Source organism: Neopsephotus bourkii, unplaced genomic scaffold (assembly GCF_033783945.1).
Source record: "Neopsephotus bourkii isolate Nb327-2 ecotype Australia unplaced genomic scaffold, CSIRO-AGI_Nbou_v1 NB_1388, whole genome shotgun sequence".
Taxonomy (NCBI): domain Eukaryota; kingdom Metazoa; phylum Chordata; class Aves; order Psittaciformes; family Psittacidae; genus Neopsephotus; species Neopsephotus bourkii.
This window is the reverse complement of record NW_026901866.1, coordinates 112,260-129,913: the sequence shown is the minus strand read 5'-3', so window position 1 is coordinate 129,913 and position 17,654 is coordinate 112,260. Positions and strand designations below refer to the sequence as shown.

The 17,654-nt window shown below is 41.5% G+C and overlaps 1 protein-coding gene across 2 annotated transcripts; it reads left to right on the top strand.

The window, feature by feature from the left end:
• The first annotated feature begins 890 nt into the window (after positions 1-890).
• FAM177A1 (family with sequence similarity 177 member A1) lies at positions 891-15,706 on the top strand. Of its 2 annotated transcripts, none has more exons than XM_061367597.1 (5): positions 891-1,072; positions 5,115-5,291; positions 12,443-12,509; positions 14,108-14,205; positions 15,035-15,706. In XM_061367597.1, exons 1-5 carry the CDS (start codon positions 986-988, stop codon positions 15,245-15,247), a joined length of 642 nt encoding a protein of 213 aa, XP_061223581.1. In that variant the 5' UTR covers positions 891-985; the 3' UTR covers positions 15,248-15,706. The 2 variants fall into 2 exon arrangements, with proteins under 2 accessions (XP_061223581.1, XP_061223582.1); XM_061367598.1 differs by lacking the exon at positions 891-1,072 and adding an exon at positions 2,940-3,046.
• The last annotated feature ends 1,948 nt before the right edge of the window (positions 15,707-17,654 follow it).

Below are 17,654 nucleotides of genomic sequence, written 5' to 3'. Positions count from 1 at the left end.
TATACATGCAGGTTTATGTCAGAGGCATTTAAAAGGAAGAATTCTACTATATAGGAGCACCTATAAAATGCTCTCATAGCTTTATGGGAGAACATTTTAGGGAGCATGGCCATAATTTCTTTCATGCTTATGGACCCTGCAGAGCACACCACGTAGAAGAAAATCCTGGAGTTGCAGGAGAACAGAAGCTATCATGGTCTGTATGTTCTCGAGTTATTATTTTGAACTGGCGACCTGTCTGCAGGAACCCAGGAGAGGCAATGGCCAGCAAGTGCCATGAGTAACAACTACTCGAGAACCATTTTCTGGCAGGTTTGGTGGCCGTTACCAGCGGCAAGGAGGCCTCAGCATAAACAGGAGAGAAAAGGACTCCAGGTCTGGGCTGGAGTAGCTAAGCAAACCAATTGCCTGGCAAACAGTCGTTCTTGCCTGCTGGGAATAAATGTTATTTTCTCACACGGGCACATCCCCAGGGCCAGGGCACCTTTGGTTTCCCTTTCTTGTTCTGTGGTTTTCGCCTTTAAAATGTGTAAAATGACTGCATACTTAAAGGCTTAGGTAGCAACTTGGCTTTTGAGACAGAACTCCTATATCCTGTCAAGTAACCTTGTGTGTTTCTCGGACCATTCTTCTGTTATTTTGCACGTTTTTACAATACTGGAGAAGGATGACGTGTGTATTTCCCCACAACATTCATAGTTTCATCTCTTCACCGAGGAAGTAAGCTTCCCGCTGTGTGTAGATACGGCTGTGCCTGACAGCCCCGTTGCCCCGAGCCTCCACCCCTCGTCTCCAGCTGCTGCCGAGCTCTGGAGAGCAATGGGAGGACAGCGGGTCCCTGGGGCACCCCACCCCTCGGGCGCAGAGCGGCTCGAAGCACCGCCCCGGCGGGCGGTGGTGATGGGTGGTGCCGCCCGGCTGCTCGCTTCCCTGGGCCGCGGCGGGCCCGCTGCCGCCCTCCCCCGGCGCCGCGGCGGGCGGGAGGATGGAGCAGGGGCTGTCCGCCATCACCCTTTACTGCGCGCCCGCCGTCGGCCCCGCGGCTGCTGCCTGCGCCATGGAGCCTGAGCAGGTGAGCGGGGCCAAGGGCTGGTGGGGCGGCCTCTCCCCGGACCGTCCCGGCCGGGCCGCCCGGGGAAGGCCTCTTCGGGGAGCGGGCGAGGCCTCTCTGGCCGCGGCGGGCTGGCGGGGGCGCTGCCCGGCCACGGCCTGACACTCTCGGGTGTGCAGGAGCGTGGTCCCGGCACCGGCCGGTTGTCCGCTGTGGCTGGTGGGGCCTGGCCGCGGAGGAGGGAGGTCGGTCTGTCAGCATGTTCTCCATCGCTCGGTAATTACAGTCGGCACGGCGGGCACGCGTGTCTCCGGTGTCACTTGTTCACCGGCACATAACGCCTCTTACAAACGAGCCTGATGAATATTAAATTGAGACAGGTTTCAGCTTCCCTCCGCGCTGCCAAGGTGGATAAGGCGTTGGAGATGGTCAGGGACGCTAGCTCTTAATTAAGTGTAACCTGGTGAGCTGTTACACCCTGCCACAGCCTGCTCTATGCACTGCACCTTCACCGATCGTGGTGCCTCTCAAAGGATTGTCTTTTCTTACAGTCCTCCTGTGGCTCTGTTACTGTCTTACCTTCTTTCATAGACACGCTGTTTAATGTCAGGGGAAACACGGGTGGAAAGTCAAGCTGTATGAAAACAAACAACCCCCTCAAAACCATATCCCCAAAAAAACCCCAGCTCCAGAATTAACCCAAATGAAATCAGTAAGGCAGTCAAAACTGCATGCATGGGTGGAGTTGTTTCTCATTAGCTATTGCCAGCCTTCTAGTAAGTAGCACTGTCAGGTCAGTAGATCTGTGCAAATTGAATTACTCATCTGTCTGAGGGAGAGCGGACATCGCAGACTTGGGCATTTCGGGTCATGAGCTCTTGTAAGGATACCCCAGTCTGACAGATTAAAAGATGCTGAAGTGAATAGTCTGTTTTCCCTGTTATTTTTTGCTTTGCTTTTTCCTCTCCTTGGTGAAGGTTTGTGTTACTGCATCACCTAATACTAGTTGTGTGAGCTTTGCTAGCTTACCTGCAGGTGTACTGACACACCCCATCCTTAATTGTCATTTATTTATCTTGGCATTTGGGATGTGGACTGACATTCTATTGTGCTCAGTGTTGTACTTCCTGTCAAAGCATGACGTGCTCTCTCTCAGTCTCTGTCCAAAGGGTGAGATAAGAGAGTGGTGTAAGGAGGGTAAACAAGGAGCAGCAGTTTCAGATGCTGACTTCCTGACGGGCAAGGTTTGTATGGGTGCTGTAAAGTCAAGAAAAATTCCACAAGGACGCCTAAAAGGAAGCTGTTTTACAGCATTCACTGAGCACCTTAAGAGCATAGCCTGGTGTGGCAAAAGTGCAAGGGTAACTGGCCTTTGTGTCTGATAGCTGCCAGAATAGAAGCCGAATTCAATACTTATGCAGCATGAGGTTAAGACAAGGCTGTCTTTCAACACCCATGTGATGTGTTGGAAAGGAAAGAAATGTGTGGAAGAAGCGAGGTGGCAACCTGACCAAAGTGTGGAGTAGAAGGATGATCTTTGTGACATCTTCTTAAATTGGAAAAGATCAAGTTTGTAAAGGAAGATTAAAAGTGTAAAGCCTTAGACAGGAGATACTGTATCATTTGAGCTATAAAGTGAGCCTAGATGCCAATTCTAGAGTACATCTGTGTTGCCACAGTTTTGGGAAGATAAATACAATTTACCATTGATGAACTTTCTGCCTGCAGCTGGGAGAGCTGGCTTTTATTGATCATGCATGTAGAAATTAGAAGGACAAATGCTACAGTGATGACTGAAACCCACATCCAGGTTTGTTGATTAGATAACAACCAGAACAACAGCTGATATGTGTTACTTTTATTTGATAATTTAGGACTCTGAACCAGATTACCAAGGAAACAAGATTCATCATTCCTCGATGAATCCTTACTGTCTTGAACAACTACATTTGCCTGAAACTTTGTACCAGTACCAGCTATATGGAGCTGTTTACTGTAGGTAGAGTAAATGGAGTGTGGGATGGGCATGCAGGGAATTGAAGGCTGCCTTTTCAACTTTAAATGTTATCTGCAGGTTTTTTCTAAGTTAAAATATTTGAAGCATTTGGGTTAAACTAACCAAAATCAGACTGCCTTTAGAGGAGCTCTAAGGAGAGGCTCATGTTGCTTGCTGTTGTTAATCACAGTAATATTTGTGATGCCGTGCTTCAAGATACAGTGCTCTTCAGCACTGTGACTAAACATGAAAAATGGCATCATTGTACAATGCCAAGGAAAGAGTGAAATGTTCATAAAAGGCTGATTCTATGGTGCTCTTTGCTCCAAAAAATACAGAACTGAGTCACAGTAAGTGGCGCCTGCTTTTATAGGAGCAGCAAGGCATGCTCCTTGTGCTGAGGTTGCCTCGCTGTTTTTAGCATTCATATTTTTGCAGCTTTGCTCTTCTGTTCCTGCTATGTTCCCAAGACTGGTATGAGCAGAGAGAGTACGCTGGGCCCCATGTAGTCAGTTCTGTCTTTCTACATGAAAATGTAATTCTGCATGAAAATGTAATGCTGTTTCAGCTGAACTACCCCATTGAGAACTTGCTGCTTCATTCTGCTCTGCTCTTCCAGGAAAATGCCCAAAATGTGCCACAGTAGCTACAGAAATGCTAAGGGAAGCTGAAATGACTTGCAGTTTTGAGAAGCAGTGGTACAAAGGCTAAGGATGATGAATGTGTGCACTCCCTCTCTGCTTTGTAGAGCTCCGCACGTGATCTTTTAACTTCCCTCCCTCTTCTCTATGGGCACGGGAAGAATCTGTGCCTGGAAGGAAGCTGTTCTGCTCCCCACAGCCCCCTTCTGTCCCACTGGCTTTCCCAGCTAACCAAGCCTGTTTGTGTTGCACAGCTGATTCATATAATCTAGTGTAAGAGATGGGAATGGTGATGCTGCACTTGCAACAGTTAAGGGATATCTTTATGTGATAAAATACATATTCTCATTAATAATTTTGGATTGCAACCTGTGGAGACTGTGAAGTTTGCATAGGCAATTGCCATTCGAAAATTGGAATGTGCCCGTTTTGTGCAACCTGAATTCTATGTACACGTACACACATCTCACTCCTTATGATATGGTTTCCAATTACAGGAGCTCGTGCATATTTAAAAACCTTCACAGTGTATTAAAAACATGTGGTTGGCATTTCCTGGTCTCTGTGTCCTTCTCTGCATGACAGAAGTGTTTTCAGAGGGGTTTTATGCATTTGATGCAGTAATGTCTGAAAGCTCTGTAAGGTGAAGGCTCTGTTTCGATAGCTGCAGCACAAAACCTCACTTACATTCTCTGGCTGCAGGAGTTACTAGCATAAAGAATTATTGATTGGCCTTTGAACTAGAAGTATACTTTTTTAGTGCTTGTGGCCCAAAGACTGCATTGTAGTATTCAGCAGCTGGAAGAACAAAACCAGACATTGTACTTCTCTTTTTATATGTCCTTAGCCACAAAAGTGCGTGTTGTCCTTTTAGCATGGTCCTGTGTACTAATTGTGATTGCCGATGAAAGCCCAAAGAAGCAGATTCCTCGATGCATCTTTTTAAAGCTTGAGCCTGGCTGCTTCATTATCCTCATTCAATTCTAGTGCTAGAGGTGTTTGTCTAAGCCTGCAAAAAGATGGCCACAGCTTATGAATTGCGTGATTAATTTCACTAGGTATTCCAAACCCAAGGAGAGATTTAAATGTAACACTTAGGTGCTCAGTAAAATATTTAAAGTGTGCTACTAAGAAACTCCCACATAACACAGTGCTCTTCCAGAACAGTTGTTTTTGATACCCCCTGTCCATGCTGAAGTGAAAGCACTTACCTCCTGGTTATTTTTAATGATGAGATCAGTTTTTATGTGTCTACAAACAGTAATGTTTCCATCTTTTACCTGCAGCCAAGCTCTTGCAAATGTCCCCTGTATACACTAATCATTTTAAAAGAATGTAAATATCTCACTAAGTTTTTTAAGGGGGAACTTTTCCAGTTCCAGAAGTATGTACCTGATATAATGATTCTTTTTTTCCCTCATTATAGCAACTTACAAATGGAGACAGAGGCTTTGAGAATGTGGAGCTGGGTGTCATAGGAAAGAAGAAGAAAATTCCAAGGAGGGTTATTCATTTTGCAAGTGGAGAAACAATGGAAGAATATAGCACAGATGAAGAGGAAGATGAACAAGAGAAAAAAGACCTGTTGCCACCTGTAGATCCTGTAGGTATTGTACTTGATAAATTGCTACTTCTGGTTTACTGGGTAACTGCCCACATTTCATACTTTAACTTTTGTGACATGAATCTGGTGCACTATTAAACATTCCCTCAATTTGATTGGCTCTAGGCACTGAGAAGTCTGTGAGAAGTATTCCTGAGAAGTTTTGTCTTGGAGTTGTCCTCCACTGAAGTAGCCGTGTTACTTAGAAGCGGGTTTAATTTCTTCACGGTTCTAGTGTGTCCTCTCCAGTATGTCTTCCTCTAATAATATTTGAGTGGTGTCTCCTTGATTTGTACTGCTGTCTAAAAAATGGGCAGGGAAGGCAGTTGTTTCCTTATGTTTGGTGACAGTGGAGAGCTGAACCTCTAATATGATGTTACCATACTGGCAATTTGATATAATTAAAAATGTTAGAAGGAAAAGAAACAGATGACTTGCAGAAATAAAGGAAAACTGGTGTAATTCATGATGTATCAAGAACAGCTTTTAGAACATCTGCCTAGTCTATGTATGTAATTTTCATCTGCCTTCTAAGCTGTTAAGGTGTTGTTCAACCTGTGAATGGAGAAGTCTCCACTTATTGGTCCTAATTCAGGTGAGGTTTTGACAGGTAAAACTGTCTCCAGTAGTGTGTATTACAGCTGCTGAAATACATTTTCCTGTTTGTTAATGATTCTGGATCTATGCTTAGAGGTAAAATGAAAGATATAATGTATTATTTTGCTTGTGTGTCTGACAGTCTATTCTGTGGTGATGGTTTATCTGCAAAGCTCTCAGCCATGTGTGCCAGCATTGGCAGCAGCAGTTCTCTGCCCTCTGGCAGCTGGTCCCAGAGATGATCTGCATCCTTCTCTTCATCTGTGCACATCCCTAGTCTCATGTTTCTTTCATGACACCCCCACAGACTGGTGTCCCAAACTTCTTAAGTTTGCAAACTTCTTTTCCCTCCTACAACAATTCTTACCGCTGTGAATTGGGTCTGCAGTCCTACTCCCTGCCTGCCGGTGGGGCTCCCTTCCTGTCACTCTCTGGGCTTTGTTGCCTGTACTGAGATAGAGGCTGGATCCTTTCTGATGTGCTGGAGTGTGGTCAGGCAGCTGTGAGTCATTCCTTTGTGCAGTGGCTAGTCCTGCCTGCTTGCATGCTGGAAGCAGATACCAGTATGGAGCTGCTTGTTTTGATGCTTCTGATACGAGTCTTTGTATGCACCGAAACCAGTACCCTGCTATCTATTTCATATTGCTGTTGAAGTGACTTCTGCACCATTGGTTTAAAATCCATAATTAAGAAATGTGGTTGAAGCTCTCTGTTTACTGAACAGTAGTAGGCCCTGTATTTATTTATATGTATATCCATCCTGGGAGAGCTTGGCTTTGTTGAAGGAGCTGCAGTGAAGAGTTTGACCTTCTGCTGATTCTCTTTTGAAGAAGTGGGGAACAGTAAGGAGTTTGCTTTAGGAAGGACTATCAATCAGTTCCTCTGTTTTTCCCCTCTGTAAAATGAACTTATCTTAAAGACAGGGGGAAAAAAAGCCCAAAAAGTGGTTTGAGGGCTGAGCTGCAGTGAGACTGGGAATTCAGCTGGGATTGGGGTTGCTAGTGATTTATGGGTGAAGCTGTGCATTTCATCTTGGATGGACTGATGGACTCTGTTTCTTGCTAGGTAGTTCTGGTGTACAACAAAGAGTAGTATTAGCCGCTGAGCAGGTAGGATATTATCAGTATAAAGTACACCTGAAGTTTATAGTCTGAAAATAAATGTTCAATAAATACTTCAGCTATAGTCTGAAAATAAATACTCAAAACCAGTGACTAGATGTTAAGCTGCCTTGCTGGGTGTTGGGTTTGCTTTTCTTTTCCTCCCTAAGGACCTACTCCAAGAAGTGCAAGAACTGTGAAACTTACTGAATATCATGGTAATGCCCAGGTATTTTCAAGGTCAGATGTGTTCCCCACTATGCAGGTCACGTCAGATATCCATGGATATGTATGAGATTATTTTTTTTCCCAACTACGATTAGCAGGGGACCAGATCTGTGTAATTTTTTGTGCGATTTCCTCTCAGTTGAAGAGTTCCACTGTGGTGCAGTGGTGGGAGGCTCACAAGCCTTGACTCACATGTTGTGAGGCAAGAGACGTGCTGTACAAATCGACACTTGACTGAAGAGCCCTTAAACGTGCACAGCAGCCCGGAATGCTCTGTGACCCTTCTCCTGCTTACCTAATAAGGATTTTTGTTTTTTTTATTCAGAATACTAAAGAGTACATTGTATGGCACAGTTAAGATTGCTTTATTCTCCTTGTATAGTTTATGAAATCCTTAATTTTATTATGCTTTTTAATAAAAGGACCCCCAAACCCAGAATAGTTTATTGTGGAGCACAGTATGCCTTATATATCTTGCTTTGTACCCTGACAGAATAAACTTGATTAGACCAAGGGTTGCATTAAGTGAAGTTTACCTTATCTGCTGCCTGCTTCATGTATCCCAGCTGAGCCACTCAATGAAGAAATGTTAGTCCAAGCTGAGCTTTGATGTTTTAGCCAACTGTTGCCTTAAAAATGTTCTTATTGTAGGATTTCTATAAAAGCAATTAAACAGTCAGTTTGCTGAGACCAGCATGTCTAAAACTTGTTATCTCAGTTGGGACACAAAAAAGTATGTTGCAAGTAATAGCTCTTTTTGGTCCAATTTATTTTTAGAAAATGCTCATTTAATATTTTTAATAGAAACTGCATCATGAAATTTCAGAGCTCAGCTGGTATTGGCATCCTGGCAGTTTCTAATGACTGTAAGGGAAATAAATATTTTGCCACATTGTAAAGAATGTCTTCAGTAAGTACCTTGGTTTAATTGTGTTTCAGAGCTAAGCAGGCAGTGATGATGCCTTTCTTAGTAAGCAAAGTAACATGTATGTATCCTGGTAATATGATAACCAAAGCAGTGTGATGGACTGCTGCCACTCAGAGCGAAACAAGTTCTCAGAAACTAGTAGGTCTTAAATTTTGCTTTGAAACAATGATTCTGGTTCTTGTTGTATAGGTGAGCACAGAGTTCAGGAAGATTCTTGGACTGGAGTGGCCATTCTGTTGTTTTGGTTTATCTTTTTTTTTTTTTTTTTAGAGCGAGTTGAATCTAGAACGCATGGTATGCTTAATACATTTTTACCTGGGTTTTTTAGATAACAGCACTCAGTATTATCTGAGTCTTCTCAAAGTTTAAATGCTTTAATAATATAAATGTTTTAATAACATAAATGCCTTAATTTTAAATGAGTCTTCTATTCTAAAATGTAGGTGCTTACACATTATACACAAATCTGTTTTTGCTTCTGTCCACCAAAACTTTATTTTGTAGTAATTAAATTTCTCTAACCTGTTCTAGAAGATACTCTTTTCTGTTCATCTCTGGAGTGCGACTTGCTATAAACTCTTTGTTTCATTCACTTACTACATGAGTAGGCAGAAAGTGGAGTAAGTCTTTGCAGAGCAACTGGAAGCAATGTAGCTGTTGGTGGTAACCTTAGAATTCATCCCGAGTACACCTCTGCAACAGAGCTCCAGAAGAGATTTAATTTTATTGACCTTCAGTGCTCAGAAAGATTGAATCACATTCTGAAAGGAAGATTATCTTGATGTCCTGTAGTTAAAAGGAGCTTAACTTCAAATAGCAAAAAGTCTTCTCTGGAGGACTGTCAAACTCTAATTTTCTTTTAAGAATTTGTGGATGAGAGGGAAACATAGTCACTGACCAAGTACTAGCAACTCGTGATATAGTAGAAGCTTTTTGATGGAGGATGGTGTGTGTTTCAGATCTTGGTTTCATTGGCTTGTGTTAGATGCCACAGATTTACATGGTGCGTACACTGAAGGACCTATTATAGCAATGATCACTCAATAACTAAACTAATTTAAAAAGCATCTTGGCACAGTAAACAATGGGAAAGTATCTGTTTGGTGGCATGTATTAACTCTTAAATATGGGATTTGATTTTTCTTGACTTGGAAAATTATTCTTTTCCTCATTTTTTCATTTCTCTGGCAAAAAGAAACCCTACATTCTTTTGAAAGTTCAAGTGTTATTAGGGACTGAAATCTGGCAGAAATAAATATAGATGTGGATTGTTTGGGAACATGGAGCGCTTGGAAGTTCAAGGAAGTGGGTGTTTGCTCCCTTCAGCAGCCCCATACTAGGAAACAAAATCATGTTTAGTTCTTGAACCAGAGCCCTCTTGGTTTTATCAACGGTCAAATCCATTCTGTTCATTCCTACTTAAAATGCAGTAGTTGGATTAAAATTGTATGTTGAGAATTTTTGCAGTTTAAAAAACAGTCATCATAACCATTGTGTTTTCAATTTTAGACAACAAGGTAAAGTCAGGATAGCTCAATTGTATAATCAGGCATTGTAGAAATGAATACTGAAGAGACTGATGGCAGGAAAAATACTGTGCCCTTACAATAAACCAGTGTCCTGTGTTCCATACTGCTGTTCCTTGTTTCCAGCCAAGAAATACAGTATTACAGTATCCTTGCATTGATTAAAGACTGAATGTTAAGGCTTCTCTGGCCAAAGGAGGTTGACATACAGAATCTGGGTATGTGGTTCTTACTGAATGCAAATAGGGTCTGACTTGGGTACTGTTTTCCAGTATCACTCAGTGTATTAAAGCTACTTCATACTGAGCTGTTGCCTAACAGTCCTGTTCGTATCACCTGAACAGTTCGGTTTTTCTCTAGTACCTCTCCTTGCCCCACATTCACCATTCCTGCTTTGATCCCCAAGGTGCTCTGGGAAACCACCCAAGCTTGCACTGAGGAAGTAAGGAGGGGAATACTTCTTGGATGTGTTCCTTTGTTCCTGGTTGTTCTTGCCATCTCCTTTCCCCTGCTGAATTTGTGTGTAGTAGCTTCTCTCATAGTTTTGTATTGCCTTTTGAGACCCCCAAAAGAATGCTCCTTTTTTAAACTGAAGGGACTGGCAAAGCCTTTCATCGTGGGGGTGAAAAAGCTCCAGTTGAGCTTTGTCAAGAAAGCAGAGGTTTCCATGAAGCAGAACTTAGAAGTGTTCATAACATACCAAACTGTTATTTAATTGTTGGGGGGGAAGAGCAGAAATAGATGGAGCCTCTGTGTCTGCCGAGCCTCTGGTGTTAGCTGCATTTGTGTTATACCACAAACACCCTAGAATATTCTGAGCTACTTCTGTCACGTTGCAGTTCAGCTTGCTTTTTCACTCTTAAATGTCTTGTAGCTTCTTGCTCACAGTGGCACAGCAGGCCCCTGTTTGTCCTGTGCTGTGTGAATGGTTTTCAGCCTTGTTCACCTCGTTAGGAAGGATTGTACAGAGCCTCCTTAGTGTCATTATTTTTCACCTGTGGCAACAAGCTTTTACAGCACTTTCCTTGACTTCTTCAACTGAGCAAACTCCAAAATGATTGTTGTTAGCCTGTCTGCCAACTGAGCACGTAATCCACAAGCTGGAGGTGCTTTTGTGCAGGCAGGATAGCAGCTGGGTTTGCTTACTTTCACCTTGGCAGGACATTTTCCATTCCCACTGCCAAAACTATATAACATCTGGCGTTTTTCAGCCTTGCCCAACTTGAGTTTCTGGCTTGACAGACGATTTCTCGCTGCACTGATTTTAGAGGCTATGCTTGGAAAGCTCTGAAGCCAAGCAGCTTGTGTATGTATGTGCATACTGAAGGTGTATCAACTAGTCTGTACCTGTATTACAGTAATATTGGTGTCCTGTACAGATATCTATCAAATAAGATTACTGAAAATGGTTACTATCAGACAGTTTTTAGCAACAAGTTATAAATACATATGCAACTGAGTGGAGCTAATGGGTTTTATTTAATAAAAGCTGACACTTTGAATTGCTACTTTCCACAAGGAAAGTACCTCTAGAGAGATCTTTATTGAGGGGAAATACATAACAAAGAGCTTTCCTGAATCTCTTTGAAGACTGTTAACTATAAACATGTCGTAAGTTCACTGTGAAATTTTAGTTTGCCTTTTCACAAAAGTGAAGACCCACAGCTTTTTCCCTGATAGTTTGGAATCTGTTTTGCCCCTTCTTTTTATTACGTGGCTTGTTTTATTTTTGTTTAAGATATACAGCCTCTTTCCATAGTGAAGAGGATAGTCTATGCATGGCCATTAATGTCTAAATCTTCTTTAAGTTCCTATGTGTAAGTACCCCAATCTGTCTGGATGCTGCAGCACTTCCTCTCTGGCTGCAAGTTCACCATAGTTGTGCCAAGGGCAGCTCCCCCCTCCTTGTCTTCCCAGCCTGTCCTTCCTAAAGAGTGTCTATCCCTCCACTGCACTGCACTCCAGTGATGTGAGCCATCCTCTGCATCTCTGGAGTCTCAACAAGATCCTACTGCTGCAGCTCTCTACAGACTACCACACACGGTTTAGCCCCATGCTCTGTGCCTCAGTGTGCAGGCACTTCAGAGAGACTTCCTTGCTTACATGCAAATGCTTGAGGTGATGCCACTGAAGTACTGTTTCATTCATTTTGTGCTCCTCTAGTTCACATCACCGCACGTGCTTTGCCCGGCAGCCTGTCCATTGCTCCCTCAGAGGGATGCTGTAACTGTCTCCCTCCCTCATGCTTCCTGGTTTTGTCCTTCAAACAGTTCTGAATGGTAATTCCAAATGGTAATTCATATCTGCTTGTAAATACTTGGAAGCGGCCTCTTGCTCAGGGACCACTTCGAAGGTGTGGTTGTAAACAGTCTTTTGCAGTTCTCTCATTACTGTAGTAAAGGGGCTATTTGATTAACCCACTTCTCTTCTTGGCGTGATGAAATTCAGAACATTATGGAAAGGTCTTTCTAGTTATAGGAGTTACCTTGGGATTGAGTTGGACGTTTGTCATTTCCTAGTCTAGGACGGGAAAACAAAAACCAGTGAAGCAGATTTTCCCTGATGTAAACTGTGGTTATATTTATATCTTATGTTGACACTTTGCTTCATGTACGTCTGGTCTAGACTTATTTTAAATCAAAAATACTGTGGTAGCTGACAAGCAGGAAACATTGCATATTTTTCTTCTCAGTCTGTTTGAGCTTTTGCATGTATTACCGTGTGCCATTAACATATAGTGATCATGTATTCATACTACTCTTGTTCTTACAGACAACACTCACGTGGGGACCGTACTTGTGGTTTCACATGCTGCGAGTTGCCACATCAACCTTATCAGGTATTGCTTTATTTAATTCTCAGCTAAACTAGTAATGGAATATTGAAAGTTGCACTGACAGACTGTAAATCATCTTTGTGAGTTACGAACCTGTATTTTGCTTTGAATCAACAACTCTTGAATGGAAGAACAAACAGAAAATACCCTTTTGCTGAACACTGTTTTCCCCCTTTTTCTCCATATGTAGACAGGGTGGTGTTGGCAAGGGAGAGTATCAGCTTTCTGTTAGGTTTTGTATGGAATTGTTTTGTGTGGTGTTACCTGAAAAGAATGCTGCTTGGGGTAATTAAACTGACTGTTTTCATGAAGAAGACAACTAGGAATTACCCCAGGAACACATCTAGTCATGGTGCTTTACACAGGCTTCTGAGGTTACAAAATAAACAAAAATAAGGCTATTGTCAGGCGTCTTAAACTCACTGCAGTTTATTTGACCTATGGACCTCATAAAATGTTGTGACATTTTAAAAATCCTTGTCCTAGTTTGTGTTCTTCCCAAGGTGTAAAGTGTATTTATTGTTGGGTTTTCTTTGACAAATGTGGAGTTTCTGTCATTGTACACCTAATTTTGAGTATTTTTTAAAACTACTGGCAGTCTGTTCTGTTAATTAACCTATCCTCACTTTTAGAAACACTTTTAATCTTACATACAGTGTAATTCTGTTCTTTGTCATACCTGTTCTTCATACAGAGAGGTAGATACGGCTTTCATTTCTTTCAGAAGTCTGTTATGAAGATTAGCACTTCCTTCTTCCCGCTTCAGTTTTGCCTCTTACATTTGTAATTTGAACTGGTCTGTTGTGCAGAGCTCTGGATGCCAGGAAATCTATAAAATGAGTTATTGTGAACATTCACTGAAGTAGTCAATTGCTAACTTCTAACTTGTTTTGCCTAAATATGACAAAGTCATTTGCATTCTCGGGGCAGATTTGCAGTTTGAAGTGCAATGTATTTTACTTCTTGCTTGCCTTTACTCAAGAACCAGTGCTGTAGCTATCATTGTGGTAAAGAGACTGACTGTCACAAGCTCTCCTGGTCCATACTTCCGTGAGCTACTTGCTTCAGCAAAGTAGCGCTGCACGTAGCCTCCAGCTTGGAAATGGAAACAGCTAAAACCTCAGTATTTCATTAATCCATTAATATGCAACATAGAACACTGTTAAAACTGATAGTGTATGCATGTTTCAATAAATAACTCTCTAGTTTGCTGATACCATTAGACTCAAGTGCAATTATGGTTGGTAGCCATATATTTTTTAACTGAAAAATACTCAGTTAAAATTCAGTTAAAATTGTACTTTAGCGAAAGAAACCTAGATCCAAAGCTGAAACTAGTAAAATTCAAACAAACACCACCACCATTCACTGATTTCCATGTTCTCCTTTTGTTCATTCTTTATCTTAAAGAACTATTACTCATATATTAAGCTAATAATTACATGTAAGTAGATCAGCCTAATAAATACTGGTTTTGTCTTTTGAGTGAAGTAATACAATGGTAAACCTTTCAGGAAAGACAACTACACCTTTTAAAATAAATCTGTGTTTTAAAATTTCCTTCTAGACACTAATCATATATAAACCTCTCAATTTTTTAGTGTGTGATTTCCTTGGGGAAAAGATTGCATCTGTTTTGGGGATAAGCACACCAAAATACCAATATGCCATTGATGAGTATTACCGAATGAAGAGAGAGGTATGTGATGGGGTTCTTGCACTCCTTTTCTCCCAACTTGCCTTCCCTGGTATTTTAAAATATTTGTATTCCAGCATTAAAATGAAATTTTAGAACCTTTGTTTCTGCTTACCTTCAGTTTCCATTTGACTCATGATTTATGCTTGCTTATCATCAGCCTTTTTCCCACAAGCTCCTCAGTCTCAGAACTGGCTGGGTCCTGACCACTGCTCCATTTGTTCTTTTTGCACAATGCATTTTCAAGTCAACAGTGTGAGGAAGTTGGGACAAAGCAGTTGCTGGACACTGTAAAGAGGCAGCTGCCATGAACGTACCTTCCAACTCTAGAACTTGTTCAATGAAGTGTCACGGGTAAATTGAACACGCTGTTACCATTTGTTCTAAACCATAACTGGAAATGACTGATAGGTAGCCAGTGCTTTATGCAAAAAAAAAAACCCTAACCCAACAATTAATAATCTTAATTTGCAAGAGATGGGAAACAGCTTTACTGCTTAGTTTTTATTTTTGATAGCTCTTTAGTAGTAAGAATCGAAAAAGCTTTAGAGCAGATAGTGAAATATCATTATTGCTATTGACTTAAAAACTGCTTATCTGGATCTGGATATGTGACTTTTTTGTGTTTAACATAGCTTAATCCTCACTTCACCCCCCCCCCCCCTTTTTTTTTCTATAATGGGAATTCTGAAATATACCTTATCATGAGCTGATGACCAATGGAACAAATGTCCTTGCCTTGTGACAGGAACTGCTACGCTGTCATGGAAAAGCCTTACAGTGGGTGTTAAGAGGTAAAGAGTAGGTTATGAATCTGGTTATCCATTTTTAGGAGGAAGAGGAGGAACAGGAAAACAAGATGTCAGAAGAAGCAGAAAGACAGCACCAGGAACAGCAGAACAAGCCACAAGCTGAAGCTCCTGTCCAGACAGACCAGCCTGAAGCAACAGCATGCACTTCATTCGTGAATGTAAACTTTGAACACGAGGGAGATTGCCAGTCCATTGGAGAAGATGAACAGGATGTGGTTCCTGTCCCTCCTTAAGTGTAAAGTCCTGTATGATGTAGGAAGTGTCAGGTGTCACGCTCTGACTATAAGAAGCAGGAAAAATAGGATTATACTTGTTCAGTGAAATACAACTTCTAGCATTCTTATTGATCAGGAGAGAGCTTGGCGATGTCTGTTCAGTCTGCCTAAGGAAGGCTGAGGCATCCTGCTGAACTGGCACTTCAGGTAAAATGAAAATTGCACTAGAAACATTTGGTCTACAATTGAATGTGTAAGCTAATTTCTGTGTAAAGCAAGCAAAAATGTCTTTCCCTTGAATTGCTGTGTCTCTTACACCTGTGGATTGCAGATGCAGGCTGTTTCCTACTTCTAAACACCTATTTCTGATTTGCACATTGTTTGCAACTCAGCTCTCTATGAACAGATTAATAGGAATCAATATTCTGTAACTCACAAGTCATTATAATAGTGTCTGTTTTCCCCTATTTATTATCACTGTTGTATGCATGTTGTTTGGTTTCTTTTTCCTGTTGTTTCACACAAGAGATAATGTTACATTTAATGTTAATGAGATTTAAGGGTCCGCTGAATTTTAATTTTTATTTAAAAAAACAACTTTAAAGGAGGGCATAAATATCTTAAAGGACTTATTAACAAGTACCAGCATTCTTGGAGGCCCATAGTGTTCAGCTGTTCCACGCAGTGCTCTAGCAAAGTACAGAACTATTATCTGTGTAGGATGTTCTCACTCGAAGTCCAAGAATTAAGAGATCCACCTGCTTTAATACTTCACATGCTCTGAATCGTCCAGAGAAGTAAACTAACGTCCTGCTAAATGATACTGAATCTACTGGACAGTGTATGGAACCAATCAAGAACTTCTTCAGACATAGATTACCAGACTCAGTGTAGTTAATTAACCTGGACTGTTTGTAAGGGACATGCCATTACAGATGTTCCCCTCCCCAGAATACATAAATAACTAGAAATCCCAAAACCAAACTTACGATTCCTCCTTTTTCTTAAAAAAAAACAACAAAACACTTGTAGCAATACTGCAACAACAGAGATTGTTAGCTAAGTGAAACACAGATGGCTCCAGAGCTTTTAAGTAGCTCAGATGCCAATGAAGTCTAGTTTACTGCAGTCACCCTCGTTCTACACGCAGCCTGTGAAAGAATGGTTAACGTTGTGACAATCAGATGTCAGTGCCCCAGTCACTTTTATTCTACAGTCATTTTAGATCAAGGGGAAGAAAACCTGCACCAGTTACCATGTGAAACAGTACTTCTAAAAAAAAACAAAACCAGTCTCCACTGAAATTGTGTTGGGTATTGCTGTATGTCCCTGGTTCCACTACCAACTAACTGAGAAACCTGATGTAACATCAGAAGCCACATAACTTGGCTGTTAGTTTCCAGAGTTCAGTTATGTATTTTAGACAACCTCTGCTCAACTAGTGTCTTGTAAAGCACAAATCCCTTCTCCTCTCATCTGCTCATAGCATTCCAGCACTACCAGAAAATCTTCTGAGGAGGATTCAATCATCAGCTCCATGACATCTGTTTTGATACCCTCTTCTTTGCCTCCTCCTTTAATTGTAAGACACAGGGTGCTGACAGCTGTATAAAATCATTCCTTAGCCTGAACAGCTGCAGGGGAGAGCTTAGTTCAACACCTGGGGAATACACAGAACAACCATGTGTTGGGAGTTCTTACACTCACAGACAGAAAGCCTCAAACATCTTAGTTCAACACCTGGGGAATACATAGAACAACCATGTGTTGGGAGTTCTTACACCATTACAGATAGAAAGCCTCACACAGCTCAAGAGTAAAGCTGAAGGATGCTTTGCTTTGTATCAGTAGCACTGGCTGTCCTCCCCCACCACACTATCTCTTGTCTCAGAAATGCTGTCACTGCCTTGGGTTTAAACTTCTCTGTATAAAATACTGTGTTACTCACTGTGCCTTAACTTAATCCTTCCTTCAGTTTTTTTTGCAAAATGTATGAAAGTGGTTACTTTCATAATGGTTTAATTTTCCTGTAAATGCATTAATTGGTTATTTTATATTTAATATAATTTTTGAACTGGAAGCTGGCTATGGGTTTTCTTCAAAAACTGTGCTGTCTTTGCAACTTTATGCCTGCGTGCAGGTGCATGTGCCTGTTCAGTCTTTTCATCTTCACGCAGTCGCCCATCCTGCTGGAATTCAAATAACATAGTAAGTACCCGTACCCCTGCCTTAGAGCCTCATGTAGCACTTGGTACCATACTTGATGTATGTTCAGCACACTCATCATTAGTGTGAGGTATGCTCAGCACTACCTCACGCTAATAAATAACGCTAATACCTCACAGTAATAAATAACTATTGTACAATTGTAATTTTATCTGAAAGTTGAAACATTTCTACATCTTTGTTAAATTCACTACTTTAA

What these genes read in the sequence shown, in the direction of transcription:
- FAM177A1 (XM_061367597.1), top strand. Translation starts at nt 986, where the DNA reads ATGGAGCAGGGGCTGTCCGCCATCACCCTTTACTGCGCGCCCGCCGTC. An exon ending in GCGCCATGGAGCCTGAGCAG is followed by an intron (nt 1,073 to 5,114) that starts GTGAGCGGGGCC and finishes CCCTCATTATAG; the next exon opens with CAACTTACAAATGGAGACAG. An exon ending in ATTACCGAATGAAGAGAGAG is followed by an intron (nt 14,206 to 15,034) that starts GTATGTGATGGG and finishes ATCCATTTTTAG; the next exon opens with GAGGAAGAGGAGGAACAGGA.